Raw genomic sequence first — 23535 nt, forward strand, 5'->3', positions numbered from 1 at the left:
TGTGGCCATGTTTGTGCTTTAGAACATAACACAACTTTTTATTCATTGCATTAAAATGTGCTATATCGGGATAGGTATCGTTATCGGGATATGAAATGACCTATATCAGGATATGAGATTTTGGTCATATCGCCCAGCCCTACTACCTGGCGAACATTCTTGAGCATTTGGTGGCTAAAGAGCTAGATATTTCCCTCAAGAGTTGGTGGCAACCAAAACTACCACTAACGAAAAGTGAATACTGGACATAGAGTGATCAAGCTGCCTGACACATGACTCCAAACGTGGTTGGTGTGTAAGAAGGATAAGAAACTGTAGCCAGAAGTTAGCCATTGCAGGTTTAAGGAGTGCGTCATAAATGATTGGAGCACAAGTGGATGGTGGATCTTTGTAATGATAATATCAGGTAGTCATATTCCATATGCTCTTGTATTCATATCATATCATTTCATGTAAATCTTTTTATCAGTCCTTTCAGGATTCTGCAATGTTGCGATCACAACAGTTAACACAAATTCAGCCAATCGCAGTGAATTCTGTGTGACCTTGTAATGTTGTCCAGTCACCACAATTTTACTGCAAATTGACTAATAGAAACATCTCTTAAAAAAGTGATGAGATCACATGTGATCCAAGTGTGCATGTGTGCACTAGCTTGTGCTAACCAGGCAGGGAAAGTAGGAGGAGAGCCTCTAACAGGGATGATTCTCCAGCACTGCATCACACAGCATCAACAGCTTACTGGCGACGATCAGCTGTTGCTGGCCCCACCCCGCTACCATCACAAATAGATTCTAACTCATTGTAAAACAATGCCGATACACATCTCAACATTCATTGTGATTTTTGAGAAAAGCTGCCATGAAATCAGGCATTTCAGGCCGCAACAATTCAAAAATCAGCCTATGAGATGCTGGAGGGATTAGTTTATACCATTTATATACCGTTTTTTAGGTTTGTGTAACTTTGTTGCTTGGGAGCACTCGTTGACGTATAGAGATCCAGCAGGTTCCTTTGGTTAGCTAGAGGGAGGCCAGCAAAGAAGTAATGAACCCTGGGTCCTGTTACAGATATGTGAGTTGAGGCAGAGAGAAGCCAAACCATGTGATTTAACACTTGAACTTGTTTTTCACCTGGAACCAAGACATTATACATGATCTTGTAATGTGTAATTTCCATGTATTGTACTACTAAACGTGGGGTCTGCATTTCTTGCAGTGCAGACTGCAGGTGTACTTCATCTTCATCTTGTGTCTGACCAACACAATAAATAAAGAGCCTGAAATAAGATCAACCTTGTGGCCTGATTGATTCAATTCTTCTTTATCTGATCCAATATCAAGAATCTACCTTTCAACAAGGCAATGTTTCCCTTTCCAGTTGAATTGGAAAGGGAAACATTGTAAATATCCAGCCTCATGGTGACCCAAGCCCAGAAAATATGAAATTCCCCACACATGGTCAGTGTTTTGGTTGGTCGGCCAGCCGTCTTGACCAAGAGAAAAAGACCTGGTGTTTGAAGAACCAAGCCAGAGACCATGCGGTCTCCTCCATCTGTTACTATGGTGACCGGATCCAGCCTCACTGCCTTCAGAAACTTAGAGAACAGCTTCAGCTGCAGCCAACCCCAAGGACAAACTTAGCCTCAGAAACGTCCCTGCTCTCTTCTAAAGACCGTTGAATGCATAATGCTTTAGTTAGGAAAGGTTAGTGTTGTTTAGTTTTGCATAACATTGTCCCATGTTAATCTGGTTCATGAACCAAAACATCCATAATCCTGTTTTACTGTCACAGACTATTTATTAATAGGCAATTATAGATCATTCATAATTCAATGCAGTAATACTAGCTAATTAGTGTTTTGCTTTAATCATGACATTGAATTATTTAGTGTGTATTCAATAAATCCTTCTGTTTATTTATGTTAAGAGATTTTGTTTGGTGTTTTCTTGCAGAGACAAACTGATCTCTGATTGGAAAAGGATCTGTTAGATTGATGGCTGATTACAATTCTTCTCCCTTATAATTGGGATGGAGCACCAAATAAGAACATAATGAATGCATCCATTGAAGTATTGTTTTACTACGTTTGTACTTAGCTCTGATTTCAGTTTGCCACAAGAATAAGCTCAGTGGGTTTAATTGATTTTAAGATACACAGAGTTGCTTTCATCTCTAAGATTTGAGACTGATTTACTTTTGAAGGTTTGCACACTCACACACTTTTTTTTTTAAACATCCTTTGTTGTAGATTGAAGATGCATTGACCAGCTACATACATTTTGATGATGAAAAGCACATTCCAACTTTCTCTGACCTGAGCGCTCTCCTGCTAAGTATGCAGTATATGATGGTGCATATGTGTGTGCGTGCGTAGGAGAAGTATGTTCTAGTATTCATATTCATAACAAGTCTATCCTGGCTCTCCCTGACCCCCTCTACCTGCTAAGGGAATGCTAAGTTGTGATAGTGTTGAATCGAATATCAATGACTGTTTGGTGTTAACATTGTTGTTTAACATCTAACTGTGAACACTGTGACAACGGGCAGTTAACTACCATGAGAAATTCAGGTTTAGATTTTGACAATTTGAATATTTATTCTTGTGACTTTAAAGTAGCTCTAAAAGATATTCAGAGCATATCTAAGATTCAGAGGTTGTCTGAAACTGGAGAGTAGCCACTACACTTCCACAACAACGCTGTTCTGATATCTGCGATAACCGCAGCCAGCAGCTAACAGTTAGGCTAGTAGCTAATGGTGCTAACTGCACAAACAGTGCTAATAACAGCAACAGTGCATCAGAACAAACGGTGTTAAGCAGGGGGGAACTGGAGGTTAGGTGCTACACTTACGCAATGATATTGTCCAGATATCAGCGATAACTGCAGCTAGTAGCTAATGGTTAGGCTAGCAGCTAACAGTGCTAACAGCATAAACAATGCTAACAACAGCAACAGTACAGACAAAGTTAATAGTATAAACCAGGGAGAAACTGGAGGGAAGACCTACCCAGCAAGCAATAGTCATGATTTAAACGTATTGGCTATATTTAGCTCCAATTTAGTCTAGCTACATGTAACCCAAATCTAGCCGATTTAATTTTGAAATTCATTAAATGTAGTTTTCGCCATTGCAGATGGCGTGCGGTATGATATTCAATCACGTATGGAGAGTCAACAGTAATTAAAATATGTTTATCTCCATTTTTTGGACATGGTCTCTACATAGCCGTATAATTGATGACGTCTACACTTTGACGATGGTTAGACTTCTACCAAATTTTTACTGACAGCACAAATTCAGCCGTGATTTAGCCTAGACGTCAGGTCTTCATGTAGACGGCTATTAGACGTTTTTTAAACCAAAAAATGCTTGCTGGGTATAGTTCCACAACGATGCTATCCTGATATCAGCGATAACCGCTGAGTGGCAGTGATCAGATTGCCATTGGGATGCACAGGGAATTTACACGCGCTGGCTAACACAAAGAACAGGACACTCAGATTACAACACATACAGTGGGAGCATGACTTCATTCTCTGCACAGGATGTCATTACTCCACTATATCTATATAGTTGTATGCTGCTATGTTAATACTCTGACTGTCATATAAAGCTCCTTTAAAGCTGCTACAATCAATATCTTTGTATGAACAATAGTTCAAATGACAGTGCAGCAACTCTGCATGTTCCCTCAGCTCTACTGTTTAGGTTCAGTTTGACGGCTCTCATCTGTTTCTGGAAAAAATAAGACCAGGTTAGTGACTACTTGGCGAGTATAATGGAACATTAAGTAGCCAAAGAAGATTTTAGCTTAAGATAAAGAGCCAGATATTTTTCTACGGAGCTGGTGGAGACCAAATTAGAGCTAAAATGGGGTTAGATATTAGACTTACATTCGAAAAAAAAAAACATATTAAGAATGCTAATGCTGCTCCATATCTGGAAGATGCAAAGGGAACTGCTTGCTAACATGTTTGTCATATCAACTGAAGAAGTTATAATATGCCAGTGTTGTGTTTACAGCTTGTTTCTGCTGCCCACAAACAGCAGCAGTTAATGTAGATTTAAAGTAAGGCTCAAGATAAAGGAGGCTTTATTGAAAACCATTAATGATTAACAACCCTTGAAACTCATTTCCTTTATTGAATATCACAAGTTTTGCAAATAACAAATTCATAAATCAGAAGAGGATAACACTATTAGACTTGACCCTTAATTTGGATTGTTCTCAGAGACAAAATTCTATTAATACACATTTGCATGAACACGTGTGCATGTGTGCAGACACACACACACTGTCATTCATGCAGCAAAATCAGGCTGTTCAGTTGAGGTGTGAATTACTCAGACCAGTGGAGCAGAAACAAGTAGAGACGGTTTGCCTTGGGATAATTGAATTATTTGTAATAGCGCCTCATTAAAAAAAATAGATTCTGCGTTACAGTTTCAAGCAGAAGTGATCAATCAATGAAGGTGATCAAACACATTTTGATATTCTTCAAGTCACTGCTGACCCACACACCTCGCTTACTTTTATCAGTGTTGTTTACGCAGCCTATTAAGTTCAGTAATAGGTTGTGCACTAAATCAAGCATCTCACTTTTGATGGTGTGTGGCAAGGACACTTGTTGTGCTGTCTGAATGAGAGTGGTGCTTCCAAAAAAACATTCACAGGGTCGACGAGTTATTACGTAAGGCCCGGGTTCAAGGCCTAAGACAAGTATCCCTGTTGTTGAGGCGTCCTTGAGCAAGACACCCCACTGTTTCCATGGTAGCTTTTGTGTATTAGACCATCTGGGATGTGAAAGGGGGCAAGCGAATAGAGAATGGACATCAGGGAAGTTATTACATTGTCCTCATCTTTAAAATCCTTGCTCCTTCTTTCTCAGCAATGTGTTCTCTCCCACACACATGTCCGTTATTTGCAGGGGACTCAAATCTTTCTTCACATCATTTGTCATCTATAGGCAGTGTGAGTGTGACCCCAGCGGAAGTGTGGATGACTGCTCTCCTCTGGATGGACGTTGTCACTGTAAGCCAAACGTCGAAGGACAGAGCTGTGACAGGTGTGTTCACGTATTTGCGCACGCGACTCATGGTTACCTAGGCAACTGTTGTAGTCCTCCACAGTGGAACAACTGAAGCATACCATTCATCAATTTATGTACAGGAAATAGTGTTTTTTTGATAGTGGCTGATCTTTAATGTCTTGATTTTAAGGACAAAACATTTATGTTATCATTCCTAGATATATTGGTAATGATAATACTTGTTGTACAATATGAGTGCATTACATCCAGCAGACAGGTCAGCACATCCTCTGCACCAGAATTCTAAAGCTTAAAGAATAATTTGTCTAAAAATTGCTCCAAGTTTTGGGGCTATCTGTCATTTTGACTACTCTGACAGTGAACCTGACTGTTACAACATGTCAATAACCCAGTCTCTGCAGCTTCCCCCTGTCTGTTTCTGTCTTGTTCCTCTGGGACACAGGATCAAACAGATAAACTCACTGTGACATTAGCAATACACACAGCCCCAGGTCTCAGACTATTGAATAATTCTGTGCTCCCTGTTTGTTGACTTTTTTTGCTGATTTCACGGCTCGTTGAGCAGGCCCCTCTCCTGTGTAATGTGACTAGTCTAGTGGCTGATTTTTAGCGGTGTTCCTGTCCCACCCATATGCCAGATAGTGTCTGTAGGTCAGAGCTCAGGGTCCTTGCAGCTGAGCTCCGTTTGGTCCCTTCTTCTGTAACACTGCGGCTTGCAGCAACCAGCATCCTGATGGCTGCGCTGAGTACAACTTAAAGAGATTAGTAAGAATAGCACTACGGCAAGGATGCGTTATAATAGCTGCAGTGAGGTGCACGCACAGTGTGTGGATGTTGATAACTTTTTATGGATGTGGGTATGTGTGTGTGTGCGCCTACAGATGCAAGCCAGGCTTTTTCAACCTACAACAAGTGAACCCGGCAGGCTGCCAGGCGTGTTTCTGCTTTGGCCACTCACTGGCCTGCTCCTCATCCAATCACTATGCTGCTGTCAACATCACTTCTGACTTCATCGAAGGTATTGTCTGAGACACGCCCACCATTAATGAGGTTCCCTTGTTACTGTGGGATTGTTTTTACCCAGCTAAAATTAACAAGACCAACGATGTTTACTTTGTTCTCTCTGAATTTGCACCCTCTTCATTTTTCGTAATGTATTTCATTGTGCTATAATTTATTGGTGAATGTGTACTGTACTGCATTGTGCCTGTTGCTATATTTCTTTCTGTATATCAACTTTATGATATATGTTGTTTTATTTTGTTTTTAGGGAGCCAGGGAGGGCAAATGAAAATTTGTCTTTATGCTATCGCTGGCTCCTTCACAGTTAAAGTGGCCCTGCAAGTCCAACACACTGCAACTTAAGAAAAGTCAGACAAATATACAAAAGTCATCTTCATCAGATTGCATGCATAGCATGCATAGCATTTATAAATGCTCCAAAGAATAAAACTCCCTCACTGTTTTTACAACACCTGCAGCGTAACGAAAGAAGCTGCAAACACACAAAACAATACCTAATTGAGAGAACACTGAAAAAAACAGGAGTGCACTAAAGTTGACTGCCTGCCAATGATGTTGGAGAATGAGTTTGAAGAATATTTCAGTTGTAACATTCTGATTGCATGTTTTAGATGCTATTTCGAGCTGCAGTGATAGAATCAGAGCACTGTAAAGACAGCAACACTGTCAGCTCTCACTGCAAACTGAAATAAACTTCACAAGTTAAAATACTGCTAAAATCATGTGTTTAGTTGTAAATGATAATTCCCTTTTATAGAAGATCTGTTTTAAAACCAGTAGAAATAGAGCCATGAAACAATGAAATGATTCGACTGACCTTAACCTGCTCTGGAGCTGTTCAGCATAACGCTAGGGCCACACCGCCCGCGGAAGCGCCGCGAATAGCCTCAAAGCGCCGAGAAGAGAAGGCAGTTTCCTTTCGGCGCCCATGTTAACCGACTGTGTCGTCCACACTGGCCGCGCCGCGCCGGGAAGCTCCGCGGCAGGCTCACGATTTGCAGCGATCAGTTCGGCATCTGGTCTATTTTCTGCGCGAGCCGCGAGCGAATCTGACAAACCAGGCAGTGAAAAACAAGAGCTGGGAGCAGAATCGCTTGTCGACGGCGTGGAGAAATGCGCGTCTGATGTGAACGGAGGTGCTCCGGCGCGCGCGAGAATTTTGGTGCGCTGCGCTTCCGCGGGCAGTGTGGCCCTGGCGTCAGTTACCACAGTGATTTATCCTGGTAAAAAAAGAACCAGCTTCATAGTACTGAAAATCCAGATTTAACTTTTTAGTTACCTCACTAACCCCAAATCCTGCTTTGTAATACAAGCCTCAGGTGTATATATACAGTATATATAGTGTATGTGCAGGCTAATGTAGCCTGTTTCATCCAAGGCCATGTCAAGAACTCGAATTCATCATGTTCATGTTCATCACTTTTTTTACTGTCACCTGGAAACATTGTTTAGTAACTTTGTGACACTGTTTTGTTCTGTGCAGCTTACAGGATTTCTGAGTTTCTTTGTGTTTTCTGTATTTGTAGCACGTTTCTTTGCCGTGTGTTGAGTTTCTCAGGGCCACTGTGTACAGTTGTTTTTTTTTTCCTCTGTTGATCACAGATAAAATAAAAGTAATGGAAAAATAATCTCAACACATCTCCTTTAAGAACTCAAACATTTAGTGATTGTCGACTTGCGGCCTGCAGGCCACATACGGCCGGCCAAGGCCTCTGGCTCATAGAGAATGGGTGAATTCAGAAAATGTGAGGTGGGAAAAAAAATGTGTTCCAGTACTTATGATATCCAGCATTTTTTTTGCTTCCTATATTAAAGCAACCCCAAAACAATTGACACGGAAATAATTTTACTGGGAATGATTTACCAGTCCCAGATGTTCCTAAATGTGGGTGTCCCACCTATAGGTACTAAATATGTTATAAATCCACCTCTCAGCTTATTATTAATAAGTAGAAATGATGCACACGGCGGCTTTTGATAACCTTATAGAAAAATATCACAGGGTATCAATTATCAGTAAATTTATTTGTCACATGAAATCACATAAAATATAGTTCAAGTAAAATGTAATCTGTCAGTGCCTTCAGTTTGTTCATTAAAAAAAGACAGAGTAATGAATAGAGATTGGGCAGTCTTAGACAGTGTCTTCATCTGGGATCCTTGTGGCCTGAGAGAGGAGACTCCTCCTGAGCCTGTCAGTGCTTTTCTGGTATATCCGGTATCGTCTTCCTGCAGGGAGACAAGACAGTTATCAGGATTATTGTATTTAATGATTAGCCTGAGATGAATAACTTACAGAAATAGTCGACCTTCCACCTCCTCTTCACCTCTCTCTGTCCCTCGGCTGTTTGCAAGTTGGGTCTGGATAGGTGGAGCTGAAACGATTTGCCATTTTTATAAATGGAATGCGTCCTGTATATCTTCATGCAAGAGCAGTCACATGCTCTTTTTGAACATTTTATTTCTTAAAATAATTTTATTTTATTATTTAACAATATATTTATTTAATTATTATAAAGCAAATATTAGGTTTAATTTTTTTTTCTTTTTAATTCGAAACTCTGGCCTCCACAGTGTCTGCTAGAAAAAGTCTAGCCCTTGGACAAATGTGTGATGACCTCTGGTTTAAAGTCTCTGTGAACACTAGTTTTATCCAAATATCTCCTGACAGCCTGTGATGCAGAGGAGAATAGCTATGATTCATGTTCTAAAATGTTTTCTTTTATCTCCAGATCAGGACGGCTGGTTGGGAGAGTTCTCTGGAGGGCAGGAGTACCCCCTGCTGTGGAAGGAAGGTGAAGTCTACCTGCTGCCTCTTACCGAGGAAGACATCGGCTTTTATAAAGCCCCTGGTGAGTCAGAACGCAAAATAATAGAGATTCAAGTTCATCCATGAGGACACGTCGATACCTCCGGTAGGGTCAAATGGGTAGGTTCCAGTAAACTACAATAAGGTTGCAGGAAGCTGTTTTAGTATTGTTTGACATTTACGTTATTAGATAATAAATCCTCCAGTTGTTGCTCTTCCAGCAAATATGTAAATGATATTAGTGTTAGAAGAGCATCCTTAATACCCATATCTTGTTCCTGTTGTTCCTTAGTGAGATTAATCAGGGTCTTTGGCAACGGGTCATGCGGCAGTTATTCTGACACCATTTCCCCCAATCCGTTATCAGAGCCATTAGGAGATAAGGGAATAAGCTGGCCCAGCTACAGGACTTAGGGCCCATTTCTATCAGCCGCCCCAGCAGCAAAGGCCTGATGGAATTGGATGTCTTGGCCATGCTGGAGAGGCAACAAAGTGAAAATTGGCTTGGTTTCTTCTTGTCTCCACTAAGTCGGTTCTAGGCATCAACCCGCAGCCCCTCCAGCCACTCTGCAGCCCCACAGCCGGAGGCAAAACAGGAGCAATCCCATTAACTCCGCGTCCTGGAGGTTTAATGCCCAAAATGCGTGATCACAGAAAAGGACTCCATTTGGAGGCATCTTTTTTTAGAAAGATGAAATGCTTACAGCGGGATGTGACAAAGCCTGGTGGTCAGGCATAATTTGTAAAATGTCATTATGAATGCACACATAAGTCATGGATGTGCAAGTTGTGAGTGTGTGTATACAAGACATATAGATAAGTCCTTCATGAATGCTTGCATGCTTTGCCATATGTATGTGTAATTATAACTGTACATAGTTAATGGTGTCTTTTAAAGTTGCTTTTCATCTTCACACGGCCTATAGTGACGTCTCTGTAGGCCACAGCACACAGATTAGTGGCCCAGCTGGCCGAGAGCAGCTTTGTGGCAGCCTGCTTATCTACTTCGCGCAGTGCTTGTTTATGTTGTTTCTCCACATAATAAATGCACAAATCTATTGCCTTGCCATCCCTATTAATGATCTCATTTTCTCTCGCCCTTTTTTCATAGCCATGCTGCGTGTGTACAGTTACTTTAAAGATTAGAGCGGAGTGGCAGCGGCCTTGGAAGCAGTTCTGGAATTCTCTCTCTTTGCCACTGTCTCTGCTCTTCTTACTTTTAATTTATATTTGCGCGGAAATCCCTCCACTGTGTTCTTCACCAAAGTACGAGATAATTCTGAGTGACAAGTCCGCGTCAAACATCATACGAAATGCAATTTCTGTGATTCCCACGAATGTATTTGTCACCGTAGTTTGTCTCGGGCTTCAGCTGTCACACGAGGGACAGGATTCAATCATCGGCTTTTTTTTTTTTTTATTGAATTCGTCGAGAGAGACGAGTGTTTGGGAGCTCACCCAGCTCCAGAAATATCAGCCGATGCTACAGAGGACAAGACATCACTGATATTCTCGCAATAGTGCCTGACAAGGAGTTGTTGGACCAGACAGGGAGAGTTTGAGATATCATGAAAGAAAAAGAGAGAGAGAAAGAATATCACTTGAGTTTCCTGAGTCCCCCATGACAATCAGGCCAGCATGGCACTTATGCCTTCACTCCTTTCTCCTCTTCATTTCTTCACCCCAGATTGTCAAATGACCGGCCCAGTCAGTACAACAAAATTGCTCCTTCCTTTTCACTTGCATGAAAACGTTTCATTTCTGTAAACCTCTTCAATTGTCCTCTCACCTATTTTCTTTTCACTACTAGTACGTCAAGTGCCCAAGTCATATATTTATGTGGGTAGACATGTGTGCATGTGGGCACTTGAGGGCACAGTTCCCCTCTGAAACATGTGCAATGCCACTTGTCCTCCTCCTGATCCTGGACATCTGCTTGACAGTTGACACAGGCGGAGTTCAAGTCCCCCCGGTGACTTAACAGACTGAACACTTGAGCGCAGCTGCCAGGAACTATCATAGACAAACATGAAGTACCTCCCTAAACAGTTGCTTTGACCTGCCTCCAACAACTGTGGTCACCACTTGAATCTGCTGGACAGTAACTGCAGCTCTCTTGGCTGAGCGGCATTTCATGCTGAAGGGGACATCATCTAACATAAGTCCTAACAGCCATCTGTTGAGTAGCTTGCAATGTTGATCCTTTTCATATCTGCAGCGCAAGCCAACCTGCTAAGCCCGAAGCAGCAGGGAGACAAGAAAAGGAAAATAAAGGAGAAGAAGGGAGGGGGGGAAAGGACAGAATTTTAATGAAATAACCCTCTAGTAGAAGGCGAGGGAGTAGCATATGGCTGCCCTTGTGTTCAGCTGAGGAGCGGAAGAGAGAGTAAGGAGAGCAAAACTCCACGAGTGCAGCTTCAGGCTACCTGTCACTCTGATTCAAGCAGCATTTGCAGCTAAGAGCCTCATACAACCTGAGCACTACCTGTGCCCAGGTCTGCATGTAACCCAGTCTGGTGGCCTTGTCATCTGGAAGCATAAGCAAAACAGAAAGGAGATGTTGCAAAGGGAGATGAGAAAACTGAGAGGGGAGATAGAGAGAGCAAAAACAGGGAACAAGGAGTGCAAAGGAAGAGACACAGAGAGAAAGTCAACTAACTTAGAAGGTGAAGGAGTGCTTGAGTGAGACTGAGAGTAAAGAATTCAGTATGCTTGAAACAAACTCAGTGGTACGTGTCTGACCACATCTTAAGGTAAAAGTGTTGATACCCATTCCAAATGGCTACACTCAGAGGCCTGGTGAGAAGCGTGCCATCATATCTTCCTCCGGGCTGCATCCCACTGCCTCCCCAATCTCTCTCCAAGAGCTCTGTATCTTTTGTGCATTCTGTTGTCTTAACACAAGAAATTTTTCACGCAGTCCCTTCATTCTAATTCATGTAGTTGCACTACTCAAAAAGTAAAGGAGGTAATAGAAAGAGAGCTTGAGGGAGAAATTCAAATCATGCCTACTTTCTTCACCTCCAAACACATGACCAATCACTGCATGTGTGACTGCTAGGCCCTGATCACAGTACATGCATTGCGAGAAACGTGCCGCAATCAAAACCATTGTTTTTCTATTGTATACCGTGCCTGGCATGTGCTTCTCTGTTGCGCCGCGCTTCAGGTTTTACTTGCAGTTTTTAGATGCATATGAAAGAACAGCAACAGCAGGAAGGATTCAAGTGGCTAGTTAACCAGTTAGCCCATCAACAACACAACCAGATGTTGAAAGAACAATGGATATTTACCATGTGCTAGTGAACAATAACATAAACACTCACGGACCGTTTCTTCTAAATAGCTCAACGGCTAAAAACATAATCTTACCAAAATCAACAAATTGGTTCTGATTGTACACCCTCTTGATTTAGCCATTTGTTTCCTTTCCTCACTTATGTTTCTCTTCTCGTGCACAGAGCGGCACTGCCAACCAGAATTCTTTCAATCACCAATGGGTTTCACCATCTCTGACATCGATTCAACATTCTGCATTGACTGAAAAAAAGCCAACATGAGCCAACAAGGGCCAACAGTGCAGGCAACACTGCAACTACTCAGCCAACAGACACTCATTGACGGCCTGACATTGACCAACGGCCAACTGTTGGCTTGGTGTGTCAGGGCAGTAGAAATTCAAATATTCTTAACTTTTCACAGGACAGCTCTTTAATGTCACGCTTTGCCCAGTCGGCCAGTCAGAACAACCAAGAAGCAAGATAGATGTGGTAGGAACATTTGGACATAGGCAAATGTAGTCAAAAGGTCAATACTAGTGGTGTTTACAGTGAAGGTCACCCCATCATTCAAAAACTTATGAGCTAATGCATGCATGGAGTTGCATAAGCAGCCAGGTGAATCGTGGTGAGTATAATGCTGTTTACCATGCCAGTACATTGGCAAGCTTACTAGCCAGTTAGCTGTTGGACTGTAATAGAGCTGCAGAGTATGTGAGAGAGAAGAGGGAACCATATCTCACGTCATGATAGTTGTATGTTGGTCACTGTCTTTGAGGGAGAGAGCGAGATGGAGCATAGGGAAGATTATGGGTCAGTTTGTGTGGGGGTTTTTTTCACATTTGATTGTGCGATTGTGCACGCAGCTCTGCTGGTGTAACATGCTGTTTTGCTCAGTGCGCCTTGCCAAGGTTTTTTTGAAGTGGCAGCGCCTGTAGCATTGCGTCTCAGTGTGACTGGGGCCTAAGGTTGCCTGTTTCAGGAAGTTACAAAAATTGCCGGACACAGTCCCACCAATTCCATCGGGATAAGTGGATTTCAGACAGCGGTAGAGGATCTGTTGAGCAGTTTGTCTGAGCATACTGAGGTCTTAAGGCTGTTCAGACCGACAACAACACTTTGTCAAAAAGGTATTGCAATCTCATCCATTTTAAACCACAGTTTTGACACTGTGGTGTAGACACCGAAGGCTCAAGCAAATTTGTTTGATTGTGTTGATTTTTTTTCAAATAATAAGTTTTATTTCTGTGATATTCTTTTCATGTCTAATATCAATAATCTCTATTGGTTGTATAGCTATAGTCAGTGTGTATGTGTACCAGGCTGCATATCCACATGCGGTGCATATTGCTTTAAAAGCCTCCTTGAATATGAATGGAACTCTCTTCTTTTCATGTAATTGGGTTTCAGATCACGTCTACTGCACCTGCAGGCAGTGCAGTTTAGTGTTAGACTCTGTGTCTTGACAGTGTGGGACCTGTTTAAAAGTTTAAAGTTTGTCCATCCAACCTTTGCCCCTGAACTGTCTGAGTGGTGGTCGATGTTAAAGCCTCAGTGGGACTTGTGTTTGTGCGAGGCGGCTGTGATTTAATTGAAATTGAGTTGATTTAATTTGGTTGGAGCAAAGTCTAAACCTCCTGATTGATCGTCAGCTCCTCCGTGGTTCCCCAAAAGTTATAGGGGAATCTATCACTTGTTGTGATGGTGGCTTTATGTGTTCCTGGCAGAGTGTCAGCAGCAGCACAGTCAGCGGACTTCAGATCATTCTGACAGAGTCATAGAAACCAAATGGAGCTGCACGTGTTAAAGCTTTGCTTTTTTTCCATTCTGTTTTTTTAAGTTGTTGATTAAAATACATGCCTCACATATGTTTGGTTTACTGACCCAGGACTGCATTGATTATTTCTATTAGCAATTGATCTGTTGATATTTTTTCTATGAATAGTTTTGTCTATCAGTTTCTAGAGCCCAAGTTGACATCTTAAAACAGCTTGTTATGTCTGACCGACAGTCCAAAACCTACAGATGTTAAATGTAATGATAAACACAAGTCCTTAAATTGGAGAAGCCCAAACCAGAGCATGTTTGGTAATTTTGCTTAAAGGAATAAGGTGTAGGATTCATTGGCACGTAGAGGTGAGGACTGCAGACTGCAACCAGTGAATCTTGAAACAAAGCAGTTTCAATCAGTCTCTCTGACGCTGTTCAGCCCAGCACCTGCCAATGTGTGCTTACCTTTTTCCTCTGAGAACTTACAATCTAGACGTCCAGGAGGTTTTAACCAGGAGCTGAACTATCTACAGAGGTATCTTCCTAGTCAAAACAAACTGACCCAGTGATTTAAACCGATAAAAACACTAACTTAAACAGTTTCATGTTAAAATATCAGTGTTTTTCCCAACACTAAATGTCATGGGGCTGCTGAATATGCCAGCTGACGTAAAAATGGCCCTATCTAGCGCTGGTGTTTGGTTTGTCTGTTCTGGGCTGCTGTAGAAACATAGAGCAACACTACTAACAACATGGACGAGGGTCCGCTCCCTATGTAGATATAAACAGCTCATTCTAAGGTAGCATAAGCATGATGATTGTTATTTTCAGGTGACTATACACTTAAGAAAACATACTCATTATATTATGTTCCATTTCTGCCTATGTATCGCCCGAATCCCACAGACTGGACCTTTAAAGGACTACTTTGACACTTTATTGAACAGTAAATTTGCTTTCCTGCCAAGAATTAGATGCAACGATTGCAGGGTTTCAACAAGTCCTTGAAATCCTTGAAAGTTTGTGAATTTGGTAAAAATTGAGGCTGTGAAAGTTTTTGAAAATAGACATACATTGGCATTGATAGACACTCTCTATGGATCAACTTACACAATGTAATATTTTGCTGTGCTGTCTTAGAGAAGGCAAGAGACAACATACTCTGCCATCACTGTAACACAGCACAATTAAGAAGTGTTCACACATTCAGGCCTCTGTATCTTTTTAATTATTGGCTGTGAGCTTCAGTAGAGACTGCCAGCTCTCATAAAAAGTCTCAGTGTTGTAATAGTAATTAGCTTTGATCTATGTCTCAAACTAGTGGGTCCCTGAATGGGCCTGGAAAGTCCTTGAAAAGTCATTAGATTTGATGTTTAACAAGGTGTGGGAACCCTGAGATCGGTATCAGTCTTAGACATGAGAGTGGTATTGATCTTCTCAAACTCTCAACAAGCAAAAAAGGAGGCGTATTTCCGAAAATCTCAGATTGTTCCTTTAAGGAATAACTTGATGATTTATCAGTCAGCAAAACTGACCAACTGATTAATGGCTCCCCTTATGGTTGAAATTTTGCACTGAGTGTTAAAAAGTAAATGTGAATCTAATTATTGAGGGAAGGAAGACATCCTCATGTATGTGCAGCCTGCATGCTGTGGTGTTTAGAGATTGCTAAACTTTTTAATTCTCTCCAATTTGTCATATGAGATAAAATAATGAATATAAATCCATGGAAATACACAGACAGCAGATTAGGCTTACACATGAATAATCCTTTCATTGTTTTTTATAGTGATTCATTGCTTTGGAGAGGGGCCCGCCAGTGGGTCCATTGCTGGATGGTCTATTAGGGTTATGAGTAATTATGCTTTGGTACCTCAGTCCTCACAGACAGAGAAAAAACTACCAGGAACCACACTGACGCAAATCAGACCCCAGCAGAATAATGGCCAGCAAGCTCCATCTGAAACATAACCACTCACAACCATAAGGGAGCACTTTAGGAGAGAATATTAGCTTAGTCACACAACAGTATTACTGGGCTCATTACCCACCGTTATGCAAGGAATGTGCAGTATATATTTCCTATTAATCATTTCAAAAGTAATATCTGTTGACTTTTATTTTCTGTGAACATGAGTTTCTTACATTACTCATTATTATAGAGCGTCACTTCCTAAATGTAGGTAATTGCCTCTTCTCTGTTCCCCCAAAATAGTAGCTCTGCTGGGACTATTCTCACTTACAAACTTAATGGAACAATGATCATCTGGAGGATGCTATTCTGTTGCAATGGGTATGGTGTGTGTGTGTGTGTGTGTGTGTGTGTGTGTGTGTGACTGACTGACTGTACAGACCAAAGTAAATAAAATTACAAATATACAGCGCCTTATAGAAAAGGTATAAGATTCTGTGTCATAGGTGTAGATTTTGGGAGGAACACGGAAGACACGTCCTGCTCAATATTATAAAGTACATTTTTCATCTCCCCACTCCAATAAAAACATGAAGTAGCAGAGGACTTTTATTTTGACATCTACACCATAAATAATGCAGAAAATGCACAAATTGGTGCATATAAAATCACTTTAATGCCGAAAATTAAGTGTTTGATACCCCAAAATTATCTGGCAGAGGACCCCCAAACAAAACCTACACCCTTGCACTGTATGGAGATCAGAAACTTACAAGAGTCAACTAAATGTTATCAGAAAAGTGAAAAATACAACTGAGTACATCAATAAATAATTCAGTCAGTCAAATAATAAAAACTTTTGTTGTTTTAAGCTGTTATTTATCTATTTATCTTTCACTTGGTCATTTAATTTTTCCACACTTCAGTTTTCTTTTTTTAGGTCTTGGCACACACTTAATCATTTATCAGTTCCCTATTTCTCTCTCACAACATTTACCGTTCTCCTCACTGCATTTCTTGAACACACTGAGTGCAGGCCTCAGTTTTTCAAGATTGGAAATGGTGCATGGTACAAGAGGCTGTTTATAGAATTAAAGTATCTATAAATATGCAAAATGTGTAATTTTACAAAACACATATTTAAATGACTTTTGACACACCTACAAATCTACCCACATTTTTATTTATTTATTTATTTATTTATTTATTTATTTATTTTTTCAAAGCAAGCTGGAGTTGCTAGGATGCGCAGAGGGGGGTATGAGTCCTTAAGTCCATCACTCTGACAATTTTTGTAATAGCCTAGTACAAAATTAATTTACAAGACAGCACAACTGGAAGCCTGTTTATATTCAGCATGGAAACCTAGGCAATAAGCTAAGCTAATTAAATAAATATCTCGCCTTACTTCTGCACTTAAAAGAACTTGACTCAGACACAGCTCAAGACAGACAGCCATGCTCACAAGCAGTGGTGTAGTTGAGGGTAGGTGAAGTTATACATATATTACCCACCTCTTTTTCTGTCTGTTTACAGTAAATCAGCCAAAAAGCCACTGGAATATAAAGAACAGTTTACCCACTTCCTCCTCTGTACCCTACCCATTTACCTAATAGTATACATTAGGGATGTTCCAGGTGACTAATTTCCCTGTTGACTAAAAGAACATTTTAATCAGGACTACATGACTCATCTAAAAAGCAACTTCGGTTACGTATTGCTCCAGTTGAGTGATTATATGTCATTCTTTCTGACACAGCCTACATGCTACGTTATTTTCATTTTCTAAATCCAAGTACTGCCAAACCACACTGGTTTTGTGAGAGACCACATCTCTCTTATTTCCCACCGTGCTGTTTTAAAACTCCAGTCTACTCGAGCATTACCATGGGGAGGGGAGCTGCTGTCTGACAGTTCTGTAGCTCCCACTAGTGGAGGGCGGCTGCATGACAGTTAAGTGGCCTTTTACATGAATAAAACACTAATTGGATTGACCAACTAATATTTCTGGTGTCGACTAGCAAGGGGGCGAATGATTAATCACGCACATCCCTAGTATACACACCCCATCTACTACCACTACACCACTGTTTATCACGTTTATCATAGCCTACACCTAGCATGGTTAGGGTGACAGAGGTCATGTGATGAGAGGTGCATAAATACAGATTTAGGATCCATTTTTTTGCTGTCCTGATTGTTGGGAAATCAGCCAAAATGAGACAGCTCAAACTAAAACCAACAACTAATTCTAAGCCTCGCAAAATGGTTAAATTATTTTGTATTATAGCACTTTTAGCATTATTAGTCTTACATCGTACATGGGGCAAAATTATCATGCAAATACAATAATTATCGTACATTTGGCAACACTGGCCAGTCTTTATGGCGGCTCATTTTAATCATCATCCTTAATCATTGTCTGCCAAATGAAAAAATTTAAATAAAATCAATATAATTCTATGTGCATTCTACAAACTTTTGTAACAATAAAGTTGGCTAAAGCATTTTAGGAGTGAAGTGCCTTTGAAAACTGTAGACAGCACGTTACAGGAACTTAAAGAAATCCTATTTTTATATTTGAGCATGCAATTTTAACACTACAAGTTGTCTATTCAGTCTTCTATGTCTGTGTCTGTATTTGCACTGGTATGAGTGGTGCCTTGTTGGACTCAGCAGTGTGTATTGATCTGTAATTTCATTTAGACCTCTCACCCACATTGGTTGTTTTTCCTCTGGTTAAGATGTTTAGATGTGAGAGGGCTCATTGAAGGCGTTCCTGTCTAATTGGTGATGGATTCAATCTAAGAGTCGTTTCTTTTCCAGACTGGCTGATTTCAATATGTATTGATCCTGAAACTACATTGAGCTCTGTGGCAGCTCATTTTACTTGAGAAGGCCTTTTGTCTTCATTGGCAGTGACTGGTGGTTGTTTAGCCACTCCCCCTGCTCCTGATTGGCTGTAATTATCTATTTCTATCGATTCTAAAGTCAAATTGACATGAATGATGCCTTATTGGCCTTGGAACAGAAAGTGCTATTGATTGGTCATGTAATTGAAGCCTTTCCTCTTCAATCATTGCCTGTTTTTCCATTTCCTACAAATACTGATAGCATAGTGTTGAATAATAAATATAAATAACGCAGTGTGTTACGCTTCCTTTATTCATGTATCCTCTCATTAAAACTGAATTGTTTTAACAGCTATGGAGGGAGAGTGTGTTGTTTCATGGAAGAATGTGAATAAAGCTCAACTTCTTGAGTTTGTTTTCTTGTTTGTGAAAGCTTGCAGCTTATTAGAAAAACGAAAGACACAGTAATGTGTCACTTGAACGCATGAAAAATTGGAGCTGAACAACAAGCAAGTGTCGCTGCATAGTAGCTGGAAAGATACAGCAAGACTAGTAATATAACAATATAATATAATAAACCAAATGAATGATAGGTAAAGCAAATAGCATTATTCATTGGACCATGAAATGCATTAAATTATGAAAGAAGAAAAACAGTTTAGACTTAATTGAAATACTAATTGCATTGCTTCTTACTTTAAAATAAGTAATAATGTATTACTTTAACTAATTACTTTAACACATCACTGAGTAATACATTACCGACAGCAGGCAAAAACATCAATTAGGGTGTCTAAAAGCGGAGCCTTACAAAAGTGTTACAGGTCAGATAAAAACACACCAAGAGTGGGCTGCAGATGTACAGAAGGGCCCGGCAGAGATGATAAAAGGGGGCTGTCGGTTGAGAAGATATCAAATGATCAGACAGTTGAATTGCTCCGAATGACGCCAGAGGCACCTCGCAAGCAAAATCACCCACTCAAGTCCTTAGCCTTCCCAACCCTCACAAGAGCTCAGGATGTACTTCACACACGATTACGCTCAAAAACAAGGTGGCAACCAAGCGTGCAACCTGTCAGTTTTGCCCACTCACTCACCCAGAGCTGGTCCAGAATGGCAGCATGGTTGTTTTTTGTTTTGTTTTGTTTTTCTAAAAATTGTTATGATTTTTTCATTTTGAGAGCATAACTGGTGCAAGGCGTTCTACAATAGCATGTGTTGTTTACATCTTTCATATCCATAGTGAGGGACGGGAAGACTTCTGCCTATTTTTATATATCAAAAGTACAACTTGAGTGTTTTTCCTTTAGCCAGTTTTGGAAGTTGGCAGTGGAGAGGATGGGGTTTGTCTAGTGGTGGCTAAGATCTTTGAAGTCCTGTTAATGTGCTATAATGAGCCAGAGATGAGAGGGTGGGTAATTACACATAGACTCCTGCAGTGCTCCATATGGGCTCAAAAAGCCTGTACCCCTCTGCCCTGACACACACGCACACACACACACACACACACACACACACACAAGCACACACACACGCACACACACAGACTGAAAGAGATAAGAACAGGCAGAATATTTTTTAAATATATACACAAAGATAAAGAGTAATTCAGATTCCACCACAACACATTTGCACAAACAAAAATCCATCTCTGTGTTTACTGCGTTGACGGCAGAGAGCTGACTGAGACTTCAATAATAAAGCTGACTCCGCTCACCTCTCTAACATCCAACCTCTGCCCACCCACTAGGGAAATTCCTGGGTCATCAAGTCTACAGCTACAGCCAGCTCCTCTCCATCACCTTCACCTCTGAGACCACCGCGCTGCTCCCCAACCACGTCACCTTGCTCCTCCAAGGCTCTGGAGTCACCCTGTCTGCTGACCTTTCACCCACACCAGTGCTTGACCATGACCCCAGCCTCACACCTCGGCACTCCTTCATTGTCAGGTACAAGGATGCAGCATGGGGCTGTCAGTTTGTTAGTCTGTGCACATGCTTTTTTTTTTTTTTTTTTTTTTGTTACTGTTGAACTTGAGTCTCTGTGGAAAATACCAAAGCATTTGCCTCAATGTGTGCGTAAGTATGGTTGTCGGGATGTTTGTTTTTCTCTGCATCTATGCATGTCCCTGTTGCCTGCCTTGTTTCTTGTTACAATATATATAGAGTCCGCAGAGTACAGACTATCCAGGACACCCATGCACAGACTACAGCTCACCTACATTGACTGTGCTGTCATGGTCCCAGCAGAATGTCAGGATATGAATGTGGTGATGAGCCAGCTCCCCCATGCGCTGGCTGTCATGTAGATCTGGCAGGTACAGAGAGGCAGCATTGCATTTTCATTTTTACATTTTATACATTTAGCAGATGGTTTCACCTGGAGTGACTTGAGATGTGAGCAGAAATGTGTTGAATGACACAAAAGTCACCAAGAGTACAGAAAAAGTGACAGAAAGGGGGTCAGACTTACAAACTTAAAACAAATGTCAGCCAGGGATATAAAGTTGGGGGGCTATGGCCCCTGCCCCACTGCCTTTCCCATGCTTGGACCATGCCCATTTTTTAATTTAGCCTTATCTCAACTATACACCTGTAATTTTTTGTGACTCTATCTCTGTCCACAGACAGACAGACATAGTTCCTGCTACAACTGGTGTCACCAGGACCACGATATACCCTGATCACACACACACACACAAAGTGAAAACAATACCAGCCAGTGATGTTGTCATGGCTGGCAAAAAGTACAACAAATTTTGGCCTGATGATGCTACTCGAAGAAAAAATAAAGAAACCCCAAGGTAATAATAAACTGTGTACTAAATTTCATGGACATCTATCCAATGGTTGTGAGACACTATTCAAAACCACAAATGTCAACCTTCTTGAGGCTTTGTGGCGACCATGAATAGCTGAACAAAATTTCGTACCAATCCATCAACTAGGTGGGGCGTCGGTGGCTTAGTGGTAGAGCAGGCGCCCCATGTACAAGGCTGTTGCCGCAGCGGCCCGGGTTCGACTCCAGCCTGTAGCCCTGTGCTGCATGTCACTCCCTCTCTCTCTCCCCCTTTCACGCTTGTCTGTCCTATCAATTAAAGGCTTGAAAATGCCCCAAAAAATATCTTAAAAAAAAAAAAAAAAAAAAATCCATCAACTAGGTATTGAGGTTTTTCACTGACTGACCTGCTGGAAGCGCTATTTCTAGAGTCACCTAAGAATCAGCAAAGCCTGTAGGACTCTTCCTCTAGGGAACTTGAATGTCTTTACCAAATTTTATGGCAATCTATCAGATTGTTGTCGAAACATTTCAGCATGGACTAGGCTTGTGCCGATTTCCAGTTTAAGCGGTTCGGTCCGGTAGAGCTCCACCCAGTTTAATTTACATCAAAAAGGGGGGGGCCTTTTCACATCGGCGATGTGTCAAGGGACTATATTCAACTTAACTTGCATTGTAACATGCATTATGACAACTTAATAAGGTTTATGGAGGAGCCTACTAGCCTGGTTCCAGACCATAGACCCCGCCCACTCAACTGAGTAGGCTTGCATCTCTGGTCTGGCATACTTCAATGAATTTGCAATTTATCTCGTCCAAACGCTGGATGGACCAATGAATACCGGGGGTCTAGCGATTAGCCAATCAGCGCCACGCTGATGTCAAGCTGTATGCCGGTGGGTAACTGGTGAGGATAGCAACAATGGCGACCGCTACCGATCCTACAGACCACATTAACGATGCTATCGAGGTATTTTGCCGCTACTCGTGTTAATGGAGGACCAAATTAAGGAAGCTGCTAACTGGATTTAACGGCGATGCAGCTGGGTGTGCACGACGATGGAGACATTTTAAACGGGCAATGCTCGCTTGGGCAATGCTCGGCACCCCCGATGCATGAATACTAATGACGTCAGATTCTGGGTGAGTCGTTGATCTCTACTGATTGGTTAGGGAAAAAATCAAATTCCCTCCCCCTTGTAAATCGCCTTCAATGGAAGCCATGTCGGACTGAAGGTTCTGGGAGCTTCAGTCTGACACTCAGGCTAGGAGCCTACAAGTGTTTTGTTTAGTTTGTCTCAGAGGCTGCGCGGACTGCGACTCCACAGCTCCGCTCAGCTGTCTGCTGCTGCAAGAGAGAGAAGTGTCCTTCTGCTTCTTCTTCTGTAACCTTGTGTGTATTGGCGGTTAATACAGCATTACCACCACCTAATGAATTGGAAGCACATTACACCTATAATGGGCTTTTATTGGGAAAAATAGCTTAAATGAGACCCCCAGTGGTAAAATTAGGTGTATAATTTGATATATCAGTTCGGTTAGATATTTGGCTTAAAATCAAACCAGTTGGAAAAAAGCAAAAGCCTAGTCTGGACCAAAGCGATGGACTGATTGACCAACCATCTCGAGAGCCATGGCACTAGCATGACTGAAAACCGGCAAATATAAGTCCCAGTCTACATGTACAAAGGCATTTTTAAAAACAGGGTTTTTCCCTCCTTTGTACCCCCAAACAGTCCGAAGTCCAAACAAACACTTTTAGAAAAAAAAATGTTTCCATCCCAATGAAAATGCAAAAACACAATTAAAACACTGTCAAGAGCATGCCAAACCAAAAGGCGGTGAAATAATCCTAAATCTAAAACCACACACAGAATACAAAGAGACCTGGAGCCGTGACGCCTGTAGCACATTCTGACACCTCTGTTCCCCAATACAGTGGAAGCAAAACTCTATTCCTGTTTGCAAAGTTAGAAACAGCACTATTATGTATACTACTATTAGTAGCAGGTCGTACCCTGTATGGTGGCCTCAGGCATCAGAATGTGAATGTATG

The 23535-nt window shown here is 41.3% G+C and overlaps 1 protein-coding gene across 1 annotated transcript in view; it reads left to right on the forward strand.

The window, feature by feature from the left end:
* Positions 1-23535, forward strand: part of lamc3 (laminin, gamma 3) — a 154412-nt gene that overhangs the window by 70068 nt on the left and 60809 nt on the right. Inside the window, exons 7-10 of the mRNA XM_049604419.1 lie at positions 4974-5072; positions 5939-6075; positions 8813-8932; positions 20452-20650. Coding sequence (XP_049460376.1) covers positions 4974-5072; positions 5939-6075; positions 8813-8932; positions 20452-20650 — 555 coding nt within the window. The remainder of the gene's footprint in view (positions 1-4973; positions 5073-5938; positions 6076-8812; positions 8933-20451; positions 20651-23535) is intronic.

The sequence above is a fragment of the Epinephelus fuscoguttatus genome, linkage group LG18 (genome assembly GCF_011397635.1).
Source record: "Epinephelus fuscoguttatus linkage group LG18, E.fuscoguttatus.final_Chr_v1".
Taxonomy (NCBI): domain Eukaryota; kingdom Metazoa; phylum Chordata; class Actinopteri; order Perciformes; family Serranidae; genus Epinephelus; species Epinephelus fuscoguttatus.